Here is a 17,880-nt window from a genome sequence, read left to right as displayed (position 1 = left end):
GATATCCGCAGTGCCGAGATCAAATGATCAATCCTTGCCCGCTAGATAATCATTTTAAATTCGCACAGGGGGAGATTGATTTTTTTTTTAAGCTCTTTATTAATTGCTTCCTCGATTATTATTTTTCCCCCTCCTCCTGTGGAAGTGTTAACTCTGGTGCTGGGGGCACCTTTGGATTAATTAAATGTATTTTTAGCGTTTTAATGTTCTGCTAATTTTCAGAACAGTCCCACACTCCCCCGGAAAAGAAACAATGGCCCCTTGCTCCAACAAGGAGCCTGCTTTGGTTGTGATTCAGAGCAGAGGGTGGCGTGATGATGAGCTCTGATTATCTCAAACTCGAGGCGGGGGAACGAGAAGGACGTAAAAAGCTAAACGACCAGAAGACAAAATTCCTCCAAATAGCGAAAAACCCTTCGCGTTAAAACCCGAGGAGAAGAGACAGAAATAAATAGCTGGGAAGTCGGCTCCGCATGGGGATCAAACGGTGCGGAGAGGCGCTGGAAATGCCGGCGCTGTTATCTGGAGACGAATTTCAGGCAGCTATTCAGGCGCACAGAATAATAATTATTCCAGGAGTACCACAAAAATAACTGCAGCCTGCCAAGATCAAGGTGGGAAAATTATTGCGAGTTCTATGTTAAATCCGGCAGGGTATGTTTCGTTGGGGCAAAAAAAAAAAAAAAAGAAAAAAAAAAGGTTTAATGCTCTGTTTGTCGTGTACACAGTCCCATGTTATCAAATTATCCCTCTGCTGCATGCAGCAGGATAGCTCGATATCCAGAGAAACATTTTAGATTTTAATTTCCCCCTACAGTACCTTCAGACAACATAGTAACAATAAACAAGGAGACAGATCCTGCAACGTTCACATACATTTGGAGAGACTCCCTACCTATGGATACCCCACAGCCAAACAACCCACTCCACATCCTCCGAACACACCGACACGGACCTCCGAGGCACCTCGCAACTTGTTTAGCTGCAGCACACGTCCCCCGCCGTGCACCCACCCACCCACCGCCAGCCAGAACAGGCAACACTTTTAAAACAGCATTTTTGTTTCGCCGATTATTTCCACCGTTTACTTAAGATAAATTAGCTAAATAGCAAATCAGGTAGAATTTCCAATGATTACAAAAAAATGCACATCTCCGGCTTTTTATTCATTACCTTTTTATTGAACACTCATTTTCCTTTCCTCTTGACAGCGATACAATTAATTGCAGGAGCTCAGTTATTTGGTTAGCTGTGGGTCCGTTTTTACTCACAGTGTTGCCACGCACAGGATGTCCTTAAAATCAATTAAGTCTTCCTCGACTCTCATTTCTGCAACCCATTTACAGAATGTAGATACCTATTTTCATATTTTCCTCTTTCCCCCTCCCTCCCTTTTATTCCTCTCCCTCTCCCTCTCTCTCTCTCTCTCTCTCTCTCTGTCTCCCTCTCTCCCCCTCTTTTTCGCTGTTGCCTCTTTGCCTCCCTAAATCAAGGTGCAAAGATGCCAAAGAGTGATGAAATGAAAAGAAAGCCAATTGCTGGACTGAGGTGGGGGAGATAGCTGCTCGGAGTCCGCCTGCGACTATGGAGCAGTCAGTAATTGCTGGAGACAGGGAGAGCTGGGGGTTGGGCTGAGGTAGCCATGTATAAATAGTGTGATCTCAAATTGAAAGGCATAAATAACAGCAGGAGTGATCTAACCCTATACAGCCCATCTTCTACGTGCAAAAACAGCGTGCGGAGGACGGCCACATCTCCGATTGAAAACAAGTGGATCTCTGTGGATAAGATCACCGGGCAGCCATGGAAGAACTTACGGCTTTTGTATCCAAATCTTTTGACCAGAAAAGCAAAGAGAGCAGCAGCGGCAGTGGCAGCGGCAACAAGAAGGAGACCATCACGTACAGGGAAGTTTTGGAGAGTGGGTTGGCTCGCTCTAGGGAGCTTGGAAACTCTGATTCTAACCTGCAGGACATGACCGAGAGCAGCAACCATTGCCCGGTGCATCTTTTCAAAGACCACGTAGAGAGCGACAAGGACAAACTGAAGGAGTTCAACACGGGCAGGACAGCGGAAGGTAAGAGCAGGGCCGGGAGCCCTTCGCCCCGCGCTTCTCGCCGGCAGCCCCGGTCCCCTCGGCGGCCACCCCTGGCTCTCCGCGGCGGGGGCGGCTCGGTCACCGCGGCCCCGGTGCGGCCCCGGCGGGGCGAGCGGGATCGCTCCCGCATCCTGCGTCCCTGCGGCGGCCACCTCCCTCCCTCCCTGCCTGCCTCCCTGCCTCCCTCCCTGCCTGCCTCCCAGCCTGCCTGCCTGCCTGCCTCCCGCGGCGGCGGGAACACAGGCTTAGGAACACGTACTCCTGCATGCACAACGTGAGCGTAGCCGCGAAAAACAAGTCACAACTTCGGTCCTGCCCCCCCGCCAGCCCCCGTTCACATCCGAAATCGATCCGGTGCGTTAGGCGTTCTCTAGCCTGGGGGAAGGGGGCAGCGCAGCACGTCAGACGTTTTTGTCTCTATCTGTGTATTTTTGTACGAGGAAACCTTGTCCGGGGAGTTTTAATGCCTTGGGAGACCTGTTCTTCCTGCTTCCGGGCCGTCAGGATGCTGCTGCTCGTTCTGGGAGAAAGCGGGAGGTGGAGAGGGCTCTCTCTGGACATTTTGTCTTGGGTCGGTCAGCCTGTCCCTACTCGGAGGCTCCGACCGGCGGGGACGAGAAGCAGGAGAGGAGCCTGGCTGTGGGGCAGCTGCCCGGAGCCGCTGAGACAGAACCTCGCTGCGGCCAGAGGCACCGGCCGGCTCGGCCGACTGGTCCCTCGGTCCCCTGCCAGTCCTCCCTCTCACCTGGGCCAGGGCAGCACGGCACCCCGCCGACCCCATCCCTTCTCTAAGCAACAACAACGACAACGACAATTTAAAAAATATATATTTTTTAAACCAAGACAGCTAAAAATCCCGCACAGACTCACAGGGGAAGGAGAGAATTAAAAGGACGGGGGGATTAGAAAGTTGAGAAAGTGTCTCTAGGCAAGTTAGACAGGTGGACCTGCCTGGGGAGCTACTGGCTAGCTTGGGGTAATAAAAACCGGTTAATAGGTTGGGGAACAACAACCAGCCTTTCAGCTGTTTCCTACTGTTTGATCTTGTTTAATATAACACTGGGAGATTTAATTTACAGCCCAAACTTTTGTTTAATATCCTTCTCTTTTCTACCTGCTCCCCAAACAGAAGAACGAGGTATAATCCCGTACTCCCGAATATTACCCATATTTCTGCACAAGCCAGTACCACTCAGCTCTGCTTATTTTCCTTCTCTGGTCGAGAGACTGAAAAACGAGATTCAGTTTAAGGGAATAATTCGATGCAGGAGATGATAAAAAAAAAAATGAAAGCAGGGCATGCTTCAGGAATTAAAAATAGAATGAGAAAGAACGAAAAAGCCCCCTCTACTACTCTCCCCTTTTTCTCATGAATCGAAATTCTGACTTGTATATTTAGCTAATCTAATCTACGGAGAGGGGCTGGGGGTGGGGATGGAAGGGAGGAGTTGGAAAGAGCTGAGATGCTTGTGACAGTTTAAATTCATGCCAGGTTTCAGTCTAATTTCAACTGATTCCGGCGTGTGATTTCAGTCCCACCGATATGCTAGTTAATATTTTATACCTATCACGGACATGCTGTAGCCTCGGAAAAGAGACAGCTTTTGAACGCGCCTGATTTTCCCTAGGCATTTGCTGGGTTAGCACCCTCGTCTTTTCATAGGGATTCCCTTTACAGGAGAAATGAGAACAAAACGCCATTAAAACCAACCAGCGAATTTCCCCATCCGGAGGCCAGACCCTCCCCAAAGTTTTATGCAGCCAGTATCAGCCCGGAGCCCGGAGGAACGATCACGGCCAGGGACAGTTTTCATTTTGGAAGTGAAAACGAATGCTTCGGCTTGGGTCCGGCCTGACTTAAGCCTAGATTCAGAACGCTTTATTACGTTTAACTAACTAACGATTTGCAGTTTATAATTTGCATTTTGGGATGCTCCTAAGTACATAGGTTAATATATGTCCATGAGCACATTTCTCTGTGTGTGTATACATACGTATATACGTATATAATACCTGTGTACTTGGTGAGGAAAAAGGGAATTAATTCGGGATCATCCGCAGATGCGACTCCCCCGAAATCCATACCACCCAGAAGGTGAGGCAGGACAAAGGAGGCAGTCAGGGAGGGCTCGTCCCGGGACTCCGCTGGTGCCCCGCTGGATGCGCACCCGGCGGGCGCCCCAGGCAGGCAGGGGATCCCGAGGAACCGGTTCAGCCTAAAGTGGTGTCCCTCGCTCCAGCATCCCTTCCTGTTTTCGTTAGCTGGGTTTGAAAGAAGGACAGTGCCTTAGGCCTCCCGGCATTAAGGAAAAGGCGGGGAAATTATAATAATAAAAACGTAGGGAATAATATGGCGAAGCAAAAGAAATCTCCCTACCCAAGACAGAAAAGGGGAACTGTTTTACCGCTGCCCCCACAGCCTCCCCTCTGCCCGGGACAAGCATTCTCAGCGGCTGCCTCTGGTCGCAGAGCCCTGTTGGAGTCCCTGTAGGTTGGGAGGGTTCCTGCTGTTCCGGAGGGGCTGGGGGTGACCCATGGCCCTGGAGCCCGCTGTCCCGCACAGGGACCGCCTCCCCCGGGGTTTCGAGCCGCTGGCAGGTATTCTGGGGGAAAGAGGGGTGTTGAGGAGGAGACAGACGGGCGGTCTCTGTCTCATGCCCAGGGAAAGTTTCTTTTACGAGACAAACACTATCATCGTGGCTTCACAATGACAGTGGTAGGGAGCTTCTTGCACAACCCTCTTTGGGAGAAAACGTCGCCGGAGAAACCCCCTTCCCCCACCTCTTCCCACTGCCTGGAGGTATCGGGGGGCCGGCGGTTTTCCTACCACCCCTTCCCCGAACTGCCCGTACCAGCGGCTTCCTCCTAACCCTGGAAAGAAAATAAAATTATATGTATCTGTACAGTTTTCCTGACAGGGCACCAGACAGGCAAGGCAGCGCGGCTCCCTTCCTCCCTCCGGCCCTGGGGCGAGCTGCCCCCGGCCCGGCGCGGAGCCTGTAGCGCAGCTCAGCCCCTCTCGCCCTCCAGGGCCTGCCCGGGGACCTCCTGCCCCCTCCGCCAGCTGCACCCGCAAGTTGTGCTGAGTTTGGGGACGAAGAGGGGAGGAGGGAGACCCCTGTGTGAGAGAATTTCGAAGAGGTGCGAGGGGAGGCTCAGCGTCGTTTTCTTCTTCCCCCTCCCGGCAGGGATCTACGAATGCAAAGAGAAGAGGGAAGATGTGAAGTCAGAAGATGAAGACGGACAGACCAAGCTTAAACAAAGGAGAAGCAGAACCAATTTCACACTAGAGCAGCTGAACGAGCTGGAAAGACTTTTTGATGAGACTCACTATCCGGATGCCTTCATGAGGGAGGAACTAAGCCAGAGGCTGGGACTATCTGAAGCTAGGGTTCAGGTAAGAGAAAGGCTCTGTTCCTGGAAATGTGCTCGCCTCCCTTCCCAACTGCCAGCGGATCCTAGCACAGTGCCCCGTTTCATGCAGAACGGGGAGGTGAAGGCAGAGGTGACACGTGTGATGGGAAAGCTGTTTGCAAGTCTGCTGTACCTGTCCTGCCAAACAGTTATTCTGCTCTGGGAATATCTGCCCCTGTCTAGCGTTTCCTAGGAAGGTGGTTTAAAATTTTTTTTGGTATATGTGTAGGGTAGGGTGGTTGGGTGGTGATAGTGTTGACAAGTCTCTAATAACTGAACAACTGTTTTTTTTTTTTTAATTTCTTTTTTCCCTCCTTGCAAACGTGCCATTTACTCTCCCTTAATCCTTATTTTCTTCCCACTTTTTCTATTATGGGGCCATTATGGGGGAAAAAAAAGGAAAAGGCCAGAAAACAATCGCCTGAATAAGGCTAGACAGTTTGAGTGCTGAGGGACGGGATTAGCCAGAGCCGGGGGAAAGGTGCCGGCTCTGATTCGCACAGCAAGCGTATGAATGCATGCCACCCCATCTGGTGGAGGTTCCCCCCGTCCCTCCCATCCCACTTCAGAGACAGCTAAATGCCAATTAGACTTCGAAATCTTGAAAATAGATCCGGGTTGCTGTAGTCCTGGGGCCACCAGAGCTGTCTGTTTGGGTGGCTCCACATCGATTATTTTAAAATTTGATTTTCAGTTTGATGCAGAGGAAAAATACTCCCTCTTCCCCCAAGCCAACTAGGGAATGCTTCCACAAAACAGATGTCATATTAAAAGAAACAAAAACCCTCAACCAAACAAAAAACCCCAACATAGAAATAATTAACAAAAAATCTACCTAGAAAAAATAAGATCAACCTGTGGCTCTCTGAGCAGGCCCAGAGCAGGAGAAACCTGAAGGAAATCTCTTCTTGGATTAAAATTCTATACTTGGCCTAACAGACACAAACCAAACTAAAACTCAAAAAGAAAAAGTCAGCAAGGCAACCCCTCCACTGAACAAAACGTCCTGACACCCTGGAGATAAGAGATGCCCATGTATACGTATACCTGCGGGTAGGAGTGTGCGGGTAGCTACTCATGGGCAGGGTATGGCTCTGTGGGCAGAGACGGAGGCTCCGTGCCTTGACCTCACTCCCGGGGCACAGCGGGAAGTGGGGAAACACGGCCCCGAGCTGGAGTGGGGAGAGGGGTCTGTTGGAGCCCCTCCTTAGGTGTGGAAGGCAAGCTGACAGCACACTGCTCAGCCAGCATTTGCCTGAGCAAGCCACTACCTCGCTTTAAACAATTGTCTCCTGGAGGCAGATCCTGAAATAAATGAAGTACCTAAGTTGCTTTCGTTCCCTTTTTCTTTTCTTTTTTTTTTTTTTTTTTTTTTTTTTTTTTTTTTTTTTTTTTTTTTCTCTTCTTTCAAGGTTTTAAGGTTTTACTCTCCCCTGAGCTCCTCTGAGTCTCAGTACAAACCGAGCAGGGCAAGGGATGGTGCCGGGCACACGCCTTAGGAATGGCAGCTTGCAGGGAATATTGCAGGGGTTCAGAGTGCTGCTGGCCTACTTTCTCCTGGAAGATTGATCTAACCACACCATATAAATTAATGAAAAGATTAAACTTTTGCTGAAGGGGACATCAACTCTTATGTCATCTTCCCAGATCTTCTTACTTGGGCTCTGTAATATCTTTCCAAGGCCTTGATGTACTGTTTCTATAAAAATAAATTACTTGTAATTGAATTCTGCACTCTTTCTTTCAAGTACTTTATTACTGAGGAGCACCTTAACAGGATGTTCATAGTTACAGGAAAATTGGTGCTTCAAGTGCTTACAGATCTTAAAACAGCACACACATACAGAATAAAAGAAATAAAGCCCTGCAAAAAATCAGGAGGAGATTATGACTGAGGTTAAAAAAAATGTATTTATTAATTTTATAAAAGAGGTTTGTGTGGATTAAAAAAATCCTTATACATAAAATAGGTATAAGGGGGAAATAGTGGGAAAATGGATAATTAATTAGGAAATAAGCACAGAGTTAATATCCATCAATAAGTAGAAAAAAAAAGGAAAAGGCAGAAAAGGGAAAGGTTTGTTTTTTATTTTTTTTCCCCCCTAATACTTTCAGAATTGTTCTCTAATTCCTATCTGAACCTCTTGTCCCTTGCTGTTAAAGGATATAGTTTCAATTTAGCGTGGAAATTTGCTGTAAATAAATTGAAGCTCCTATGGTAGCTAGTCCTTATTAACCTTTTATTTTTAGTGTTGTACTGGAAACTCATATCACCCAGCTGTCAGGGTTATAATTGAAAGTTATGAGACCATAGTGAGGAGCAGGCAGTAATTCAATTACAACAAATATCTTTGGGTTTATGGTGCAGGGCTAAATTAAATGTCATTATTCACTGTCTCTAATGGAAATCAAAAGGAAATCAGATTAGAGCATTTGTGAAAGAAATCACTGAGTGATCCTTAATGAAGAAATAACTGTCTAAAACAGTGTACTGTGCTTTACTTAGCATATTCATGACTAATTGGAATTGATCGCGAATCACACCAAGCCTGATTTATTATCGCTTAATGCAGTGGATAATTCATCACTTTTATTCCTCATAACCTTATTTTTTCGTAGCTAAAGGGAAAGGCCACTTCGTTTTCCAGATTTAAATATAATTTCGGTTTGAAAGATGTTCTGATTTGCAAGAGAAGTTGTTTAAACGCTGCTTAAATTTCTTCTGACAATTTACACTGCTTTGTCGAGGCGGGGGGGCATGGGGAATACATACAAGGAGATTTCCTGCAAGGATTTACCACAGTAAAAGAAGATGTATTATTGTCGCTACAGCTCGATAATATTTTGCATGCTTATATTTAAATACATCTGTACATGTGTATAAATCCCTAACGGTCCAGTAAAAAGGAGAAGCGATGCATGTTGCTAATATTTGCGTGTTGCTGGTAGGGAAAAATAGGCTGGCTTGTGCTTGTGCCGCGCTGTGCTGCGCAGGGCAGCGGGGCGGCAGCGATGCCCGCTTAGCACGGGGAGGGTTGAGCTGGCGACAGCCATCAGGGACAGGAACCAGGACTGGTGGGTGGGTCTGGTCTATCTGTCTATCTGTCTGGCTGTCTGTCTGTCCGTCCGTCGGTCTGTCTGTCCGCACCCGCTGCGCTCCGCAGTCGCCCGCTGCGCGCTTCCCCCGCAGACACCCTAGGCAGGAGAAATGGTGCGCTAAATCAGAGAAGGCCAATTCCTACTTAAGAAAATCACTGAGGTACCCGAGGTAATTAATGCCTTCGGAAGCCTTTCTTTGCACTAATTACTCCGTTGTAAATGACCATCATTAAGGCAATTGAAGAAAGCTTGAAGGGAAAATTTGATGTAGGAAGTGCAGTTAGTATTAATTAACCGTATGATCTCTTGGCAAGTGCAAGAACATCAAAGGTTGTAGGTGTTTACTTAGCCACAAGATTTTATCAGCGGTGAAAGTCAATGTTTGTCCATATTCGGTAGGTTTTGGTGTAAAGATAAGGATCCGCAAAATATTTTGGCCCGCGTTTCTGATGATGTTTTGGGGCGAGCTGTTATTCGAGCACGGCAGAAGGGAAAAAGTAATGAAAGTCTGAAATGCCCCTGGAAAAGAGGCACGGGAAGCGCAGTGGCAACTGCAAAGTTCTTCGATTGTTTGAGTGAGAACGGCTGGAATTGGGGAAGCATTATCGGATTACAGGCGTTCCTCGGGTAGGGGCAGGAGCACTTTACATCCCAGCCTGCAAAAGATGCTGCTCTTGTCTGGCCAGAGGTCTGCAGAAGCGGATTTTGTTTTCTTTAACATTTAGGGAACGGGGAATGATTCAGACCTTTTCACGAAAGTTGAGCGTCTCGCATCTTGCCAGAGATCATCGATTTTAAGCCCAGCTCGGGAGAGGGCAGGAGCTCCAGTCTCTTGGGGGCCAGACCCCGGAGTCTGACCTGGCCCACGCTGGCTCTTCCCGGGCTGTTTAGGATGACTGGGAAGGGTACGAGTGTCCCCTCCGTCCTGCGGGTGGTCTTACTGTAAGTGTCGCTCCAGACGGGTGGCAGAAGGAATGCCACTGCCTGCCCAGGGGACACGGGGCCCTCCGGGACCGGTGCCGAGCGGCAGGCTCCCGGTCTCTCCCTCTGCGAGAGTGCTGTCCAACTCCTGGGTTCAACTGAGGGACCACAACAAGGAGCAGGAGCTCCCCCAGAACAGCCCCTCAGCAGCACAGAGAGGGGCTCCCTCCGCCTGGGGCCGAGCTCATCCCCTCGACTGCTCCCGAGGGGAGACCTCAGCAAAGCTGTGCAGTCACTGGCCTCACCCCTCCATCCCTAGCTCCTGAGATAATGCTCCCTCAGCAGCTGCCTGGGCCACCTCCATTTTTTTTGTTGTTTTGTTTTTGTTTGCTTTTTCTTTTCACAGGTCTGGTTCCAGAACAGGAGAGCAAAGTGCCGAAAGCAGGAAAACCAGATGCACAAAGGTGGGTTAGGGGTGCGGACCGGCCGGGGGCTGGCGGCCTCGGAGCCCCGGGGCGCCTTCGCCTCTCACCCGGCCCTGTGTCTCTCCGCAGGTGTGATCCTGGGAACCGCCAGCCATTTAGACGCCTGCAGAGTAGCCCCCTATGTGAATATGGGAGCCCTGAGGATGCCTTTCCAACAGGTAGCTAGCTCCGGTTTTAATTTACTTTCCCCCAGCAAGCTCCGACCCCCATTCGTTTGCACGGGAGGAAGCCGGACACGTTTACAAGTGCCATTTATATAGAAGTTGGCACGTATTAAAAACAGGCTGTAAAACTTCGCGAAGGAGCCCCCGCCCGGCTTTCGGGAGCTCAGCGCTGCTCGGGACGGAGCGGGGGGTCCCGCGGCCCGGGAGGCGCCGGCGGGGCTCAGGGCCCTCCGCCGCCGTGCCATGGGCTGGCACACGGCCCCGGGGCCGCCCGCAGACCCCACCGGGCTCCCGGGGCCGCCCGCAGACCCCACCGGGCTCCCGGGGCCGCCCGCAGACCCCACCGGGCTCCCGGGGCCGCCCGCAGACCCCACCGGGCTCCCGGGGCCGCCCGCAGACCCCACCGGGCTCCCGGGGCCGCCCGCAGACCCCACCGGGCTCCCGGGGCCGCAGCGCCTTCCCCGGGCGGGGTGGGCCCGGCAGTGCCCGGACGAGCCCGCCCGCCCTCTGAGGGCCGGCCCGGCTCGGTCCGAGCAACCCGGGGGACTTTGGGCTCCTCCTGGCCCGGAGAGCGCGGCGGAGGCGGCTCCTCCACCCGCTGGGCCAAACCAGGAGGGGGAAACACTATGCGGACCCTTGCGTTCCTCTCCTCATTCCCGGGCGGGCTGTTGAGACCGGTCCTTTTCCGATGATGTGACCACCCCGGAGGTGGGGAGCCTGCTCCCAAATGCTTTGCCACCCTGATGGCCAGCCAGGACAGGGGCAGTGGCGGAGCGCAGACTCCGACGCCACTGCGGGGCCGGGTCCGTGCCCCAGCGAGGCGCAGCCACCCGGGGAAGGCCGCTGGGGAAAACCGGGACGAGGGCGATGAAATTCCATTCCGCTTCTAGCCGGTTGTAACTCTTCCTCCGTCGGTATTTTATTTTTCTTTCTTTTTTTTTCTTTTCTTTCTATTTTTTTTTTTTTGTCAATTAATCGGGGAATTGATTTTTTTCCAGCCCAAAGGGACCCTCCACCACCTTCTCCATCTCGGAGACACGTGGAGCTGACAGATTAATTGTATTGATTTTTAAAAGACATATTTGGACCAAAATAATTAAATACATAAATAAACTCTCCCCCACTCCTCCCCGAACCTACCCGAAGCTGAAATCTCTCAGTCAACCCAATGTGTTTGTGTAGGTCTAGAAAGCTCCAAAGCAAACACTAGCCGGGTATAGCAGGGACCCACGGCCAAAGAGTTTTTAGCAAGGTATAAATAAACATCCCTGGAAAAAAAAAAAAAAAAAAAAAAAAAAAAAAAAAAGGAAAAAAAAGAAAAAAATTAGCTATTTAGCACTTGTTGGCGCCCGTGCGTTGGGCCGCATTTATTTATTTATTTATTTATTTATTTATTTATTTATTTATTTAAAACCACCAGGAGTATGGTTAAGCGTGTCTCTATGCCCTCGGTTGAGCAAGGAGCGGAGGTTTGCAGCCCTGATTGCGGGGGACACTCCGCTCACAAGTTGGTCTTTCCATCCGCCGGGCTCCCGGGAAGGGTCGGGGCTGGGGATGCGTGTCCCGGGGGTCCGTGTGTCCGTGTGTCCCTGGGCTCGGGGCTGACGCCGTGTCTCTGCCCCGCCGCCCAGGTCCAGGCGCAGCTGCAGCTGGAGGGCGTGGCCCACGCGCACCCGCACCTGCACCCGCACCTGGCGGCCCACGCGCCCTACCTGATGTTCCCGCCGCCGCCCTTCGGGCTGCCCATCGCCTCCCTGGCGGAGTCCGCCTCCGCCGCCGCCGTGGTGGCCGCCGCCGCCAAGAGCAACAGCAAGAACTCCAGCATCGCCGACCTGCGGCTGAAGGCCCGGAAGCACGCCGAGGCCCTGGGGCTCTGACACGCTTGCCCCGAGCCCCCCATCACACCCCGCCCCGGGTGCCCGCGGCGGGCGGGCGTGTGACCCGCACGGACCGCCGCTCTGCCCCTCCGCTCCTCCTCATCCTCCTCCTCCCTGGCTGCAGGGCGAGCAGCGAGCGCTCCGGCCGCCCTGCCGCCTTATCTCTTTTTTGGTTTATTTTATTTTTGTGTTTTGTTTTTATTTCTTTCCCCTTCCCCGAGGTCTGCGAGCGCCGCTTCGCTGGCCCGGCCGGCCCCAGGGACTCGGCGGCCGGGAGGTGCCGCGTGGCGCGGTGGGGACGCTCCGCCCGCCGCGGGGCCCCGGACACAACACACGCCAGCAGCAAACACGCACCCGCCAGTCAGAGACTCCTCGGAGGACAAAGTAGGTGGGAGGAGAGAGAAAAGAGAGTTAAAAAAAAAATCACAAAAAGAGAAAAAAAAAAAAAAAAAGGAAACGATCTCTAAATTATGTTAATCTGTGAACATTGGGGACACTTTGGATTTTTGACCCTGGCAAAAGTGATCGCTCCGGCATAACGTCATCTGCTGCTGTCAGTTTTGCTACCTTGTGCATGTGTCAAACTAAACACGTTTTGAAGATCAGAAATATATTAGAACAAAACTAAACAAAACAAATAGTAATAATAATAAATAATAAATCCTTGGGGCTGGTCTCCATTAAAGATGACATTTCTTTGTTGCCAACAGTATTATTTCACTGCCATGAATCTCTTCCATCACTGAGGAGCTGCTGCTGCTGCAGAACTGGTTTGAATTTAAATGTGGAATTTCAGATCTGAGGCAAGGCAGATTTTTATTTTCCTTCTTTTCTTTCCTAAAAAAAAAACAAAGAGCAGCAATAACAAAAAAGTGTGTGTCTCAAATGGCTATGTCCTTTGAAAGGAGAAAAAAAGAGACTAGAATTTACTAATTGTTAGCGATAACTTGAAAGATGGGAACAATAAGAAATGCACCTGTTTGCCAGAATTACGTGAACTCAAAGAGATGTATTGTGCCATAGAAACTGGTCAGTTTTTCATTTTTTCCCCCAAATGCCTAGATCTTTGAATCAGACTCTCACTGTTTTACAGGATGTAGAAAGAATGAATTATACAACAAAGATGGACATATGGTTTTAAGGCATAATACTGATGCAGCATTAATTTTAGTGAGATGCAATTAAGTGCAGTAAAGTGCAATACTGTAAATATTATAGATTAAAAAAAATAGCCGTACTTATTCCATTATTAACCAATTCTGCAAGATCCATAACTTAAATCCTTTATGCTCAGACTGGTGCATTGCAGCTCCTTGCCAAAATGACAGTCCGAGTCTTCTAGGAATGGGTAAAGTTATATGTATCACATGTGGGAAAAGGGAGACACTATGATTTCTAGTCAACTTAATGTGCCATATTTCTCAGAAGCAAGCTGAAAAATCTGTATGACACTTTCACATGATTTTAGGTAAAAAAGCAAAACAACAACAAATCCAAAAAAGTTAAAACAACCCATAGAAGTGCTCTGTAGAAGAGGACAAGTTCAATATTTGGCCATTTTAATTTTTGCCTGTGATTTGGACACCAAGTATTAAACTAATGCTTAAGCAAAGAAACTACTACAAATCCAGCAAGGATGGAGAGCAGGGAAGTCCTTTAAATTGTATTACCAAAGCGTCTGAGTTTACTGACCCTCCTCCCCAGTTTTACTATTTTCTGTTATTCACTTCTAATTTGGTTTGGGTTTTCTAAAAAATTTTTGCTGGGGAGGAGAGAGGAAGGTACAAATAGTGGTCTTGTCTTCGTCTAACAAGATAGTTATTTGTTGCCTTCACTACCAAGGTCTGTGTTCATGGAAGGTTATCCTCTGAATAGCACCATTATTAGGCCTGCTTTTTATGTCTCATTTAGCAATCCATTACTAGTTTTGGCTTTTGCTGATATTTATCAAATCCAAAATATTACTGTAGAACAAAAATTCATGCTTAGGATAATTTTTAGAGACTTTTCTTCTTTTTTGTGTGGTTTTTTTTTTTTTTTTTCTCCTTCAAATTCTGATATTTTCTAGCAAACAAAATTTCTGGAACGTCAAAATTGTGCCATTTCCCTTCTCTTTATTATGTGAGAAGTAGTTAATGTCTTGGATTTGCTGGGGCTGATAAAAGTTGCCTGCCTTTTTTACCTCTCTGTGAAAGTCTAGTACCTTTTTAAAGCAAGGCCAAAATATGAAGGTAGAATATGAATACTTGTTGCTGAGAAATACAGACTAAATCTCAGGCAACTAACAATTTCTTATTGAAACAAAACATTGTCTGGAAAGTAAAATGTTATTCATGATGATGCATGAAATTCTGGCTAGAATGAGCAATATTTGGAGTGGTTCTAGCACTTCTAAAATGCAGATCTGAAAAATAATAAACATTAGTACAAAGATGGTTTAGGCTAAAGGAAGTAACTTGTTGTACTGGACACCCACAGCCATCGAAGGAGAATTAGATACATGGTGTTGAAGACCAAAGTCATAGAGCTATCGACTGAATGGGGACTGCTTGTTATCTGTACCTCTAATCTAATTGTTAGCCTTTCAAATCCTCTTCTGAGAGTTTGAGAGAGGCTTACATGTTTAATTTGAAGTCCTGCAAAACAATGCAGGACTTTCAGAAAGGAGTGATTTTTATCCTCAAATAATTCCATAGAGTGAACTTGTTGAAGTTGTAGGGTTGGGATGTGAATTTTCTCAGACATCCAAGTGAGATGCTGAGAAGTGCTACCAATCTCAAAATGTTACAGGATACACATACAGGATGCATCCACATTGTATGGGAAGGAATAACTTTCTGCCTTTGTTATTCTACTAGATACGAACACAGCAAAAAATGCCCGTACATTTCTTTCAGAAATTTTACTTTTTTATGGTATTCAAAACACAGCGGCAACATGAATACAATTCCCTGCTAAGATGAAACAAGGCTGGTAGTGTAGCATACATCTTTCCAGAATTAAATATTCTTAGTTTTTTTCTGAGTGCTTTCAGTGGATGTCTCAAGGACAGTCTCGCTCTCTACCACAGAAGGGAAGAAGGTGGAAAGATTTATCAACTTAGGATGCTTTGAAGGAGGTACCACAGCTCAGCCTGGGGAGATGGGCAGGGTGCTGCTGGGAATCTACCAAGGTGATTCATGCTGCTCTTGCTTTTCATTTAGCATGAAAGGAAATGAAAAGCTGCACTGTGTAGGGGTTGTTGCCAAAACTGGTTCTGCTTTGCTTTCTTGAATGGGCCAATTGCATTGCTGGGGGTGTAAAAGCTTTGCCTTGTTTTGGATGATACGCACAGGTGACCTCCTCTTCTTGTCATCTTTACATCACTGGGAAGAAATGAGGCATCCTACCTGGCCTACCATGTACTGGACTGGACTTTTCTCTAAGTGTAAGTCACTGTGGCTCCATTCATCATGTGGAGCTCCAGTGATCCATACAAGTTGGGATTTGGACCAAAGCATCTACTCCATCTCTGTTAATGTGTGGTCTCTTCTTGTTTGTTTGTTTGTTTTGTTTTTGCTTTTAATTGTTCTCTTAAGTAGGTTGGAGGTTGAAGAAAACATAGTCATGGTCCTGAGGTGCTTATTAAAGTTTAAAAGTATCATAATTGTTTGAGATTCTCAGGCATGCCAAGCCTCATTTACTGTCCACCATCATCCAGCCTGATCTTTGTGTAATCTTTGATTTGAGAAGTGGGATTTCCAAGATCATCAAAACAGCAGCCACTGAGCAGAATTTCCTTGAAGGAGGCCTCCATTTAGCATATGTGGATTGCTAAAAAATCCTTCTCAGAAGATTTGTATGGTATTTGAAAAAAAACTTGAACGAATGCCAAATGAATAATGATGTTTATAAGCAAGACTATAAAAAAGGCATCATGCCTTGAATGGGCACCTTTATAATGGAAAGAATAGATTAAGAATAGATTCTGGTTTTTTTTTTAAATACTGTCAAATAAGTTTAAATGCTTCATTCATTTGTACCAAAATAGCCAGTTGACTTCATGGCTCATTTTTCTTGACTTGGAAATATGTGAAAAAAATTATACTGAAAGTTTTTTTGCTTTGTAGGGTCATATAGATGTAGTGACATTTTGGTTAATATCATAATACTTAGCACTTATATAATGTTCATTTGTAAAGCACTGTATAAATGTCTATTATTTAATCCTCACCCATTATGAACTAGGCAAGATTATTGTCCCCATTTTTGTAGAAATTAAGGCATATAAATGAAGGGCCAGGTTCCATCACCCATTGTCAGCAGTGAGTATGATTACTTTTGTTTTTGTAATGTAGCAGCATCCCCCAGATCATAATCTGACATGAGCTTTGTGGTGGTAGACAACCTTTCACATAGCCAGGGCTCCTTGAAATTTAAACTCTGGATCCAACTTCAGCAAAAGTTTTAAAGGGCACTTTGAATGTGTTTTGGAGTGTCAGAATGTGCCTGTAAGTTATTTCCACAGAACATGAAGTTACTGTCCAATTCTCTGACCCTGTCTGTCAGTGGGAGTTTTGTTTATGACTCAATGGGGCCGAGTTGTGTCAGTGCTAAGACTAAAACCAAATTTCCAGGTTCCCAACAGCATGCACAAATTGCTAGGAAACTCTGATTTCCAACTTCCCCTACTATAAATTTTTCACACAGACCAAGTGTACAGATGTCAATTCTTTGCATGCTTTATCTGCGATGTCTTTTAGTCCTATGTTTGCCTATAAAATAATAATAAGACATGATTTTGAATTGACATAACATTGACACATTGGGACTGTTGACTCAAATAAAATAGACATGTAGTAGTACAGAAATCCAGGTCCCTAAGGCAAGCCCAGGTTATGGATTTTTTTTTTGTGACAAAAAAAATACGCATGTTTTCTGCTTGTTTAAATGTGCTAGGCAAAGTAATTTTTTTAAAAAAACCAGATAATTTTAGTTTTTGGAGGTATTATTGCGTTGGAGATGGCAGGCTTTTTTCCCCCTTCAGTTTGAGGACAACTTTTAAAGTATAGGAAAAAGAGATGACATGTCTTTCTTAGAAATGTGTTTATTTTTATAATATCTAATAGCTAATGATCCAGGTGGTGTTCTTGTTAATGCTAATTTTACACAACTCTATAAAATGCACACAGCCAATGTGGTTGGAAATTTTTTTTGTGTTCCTGTTTAAAAAGGATGGTTGAAGTGCCCCACTTTTCATCTGTAAGCAACCTTCTCACCTCATTAAGTTGCTTTCTTTCCCTGATGTGACAGCATTTTCATGGCAAAAAAAGTTTTCAAACAGCTGTGGATAACATGGCAACAGCTTCTCATTTGGTCCTTTGAAAATCTCTACTGATTGCAGTTAGATGTGATAGGGCTGGAGAAGGCCTGGCATTGCTTGGAAACTAAAACAAAAAATAAAAAGAAGTGCGATGTGCTACAGAGTGTGATCTCTTCTCCTTCAGAGGCGAATAGAGCCTTCTGCTTTACACCTCGTGCTTGTAAAATGGCATCTCTAAATTCACTTCTTTAAGAGGTTCAGCATGGGCCCTGTCAATGTAATGCTGTGGCTAATTTGGTATTGGTTATTTTTGCTGGCTGGCTTTTCTGGCCGGGTCAGTGGAAGGCCACAGGCTTTGCTGTTTGAGGCATTCTTCAAAAGGGGTGTGATGCCAGATATCCCTCTAATTCTTTCTGTTAGACAGATTTGATGCTAAAAGTTGGTTCCTAATTTTAGTAAATTTGCTGATTTCCAATAAATAATTGAAATGCAATGTAGTTCATACGCCTTATATTGAAAA

At 47.0% G+C, this 17,880-nt stretch overlaps 1 protein-coding gene across 2 annotated transcripts; it reads left to right on the top strand.

The window, feature by feature from the left end:
- The first annotated feature begins 1,803 nt into the window (after positions 1–1,803).
- On the top strand, positions 1,804–12,058 carry SHOX (SHOX homeobox). 2 transcript variants are annotated; one of them, XM_071455181.1, is made up of 5 exons: positions 1,804–2,077; positions 5,287–5,495; positions 9,939–9,996; positions 10,087–10,175; positions 11,813–12,058. In XM_071455181.1, exons 1-5 carry the CDS (start codon positions 1,804–1,806, stop codon positions 12,056–12,058), a joined length of 876 nt encoding a protein of 291 aa, XP_071311282.1. The 2 variants fall into 2 exon arrangements, with proteins under 2 accessions (XP_071311282.1, XP_071311281.1); XM_071455180.1 differs by having other exon boundaries at positions 10,087–10,183; positions 11,791–12,058.
- The last annotated feature ends 5,822 nt before the right edge of the window (positions 12,059–17,880 follow it).

Source organism: Agelaius tricolor, unplaced genomic scaffold, assembly GCF_023055355.1.
Source record: "Agelaius tricolor isolate 1412-34295 unplaced genomic scaffold, bAgeTri1.0.p SCAF_45, whole genome shotgun sequence".
In the NCBI taxonomy this organism is placed as follows: domain Eukaryota; kingdom Metazoa; phylum Chordata; class Aves; order Passeriformes; family Icteridae; genus Agelaius; species Agelaius tricolor.
Note: the sequence above shows the minus strand (reverse complement) of the source record. Positions and strands in the feature narration are given on the sequence as shown.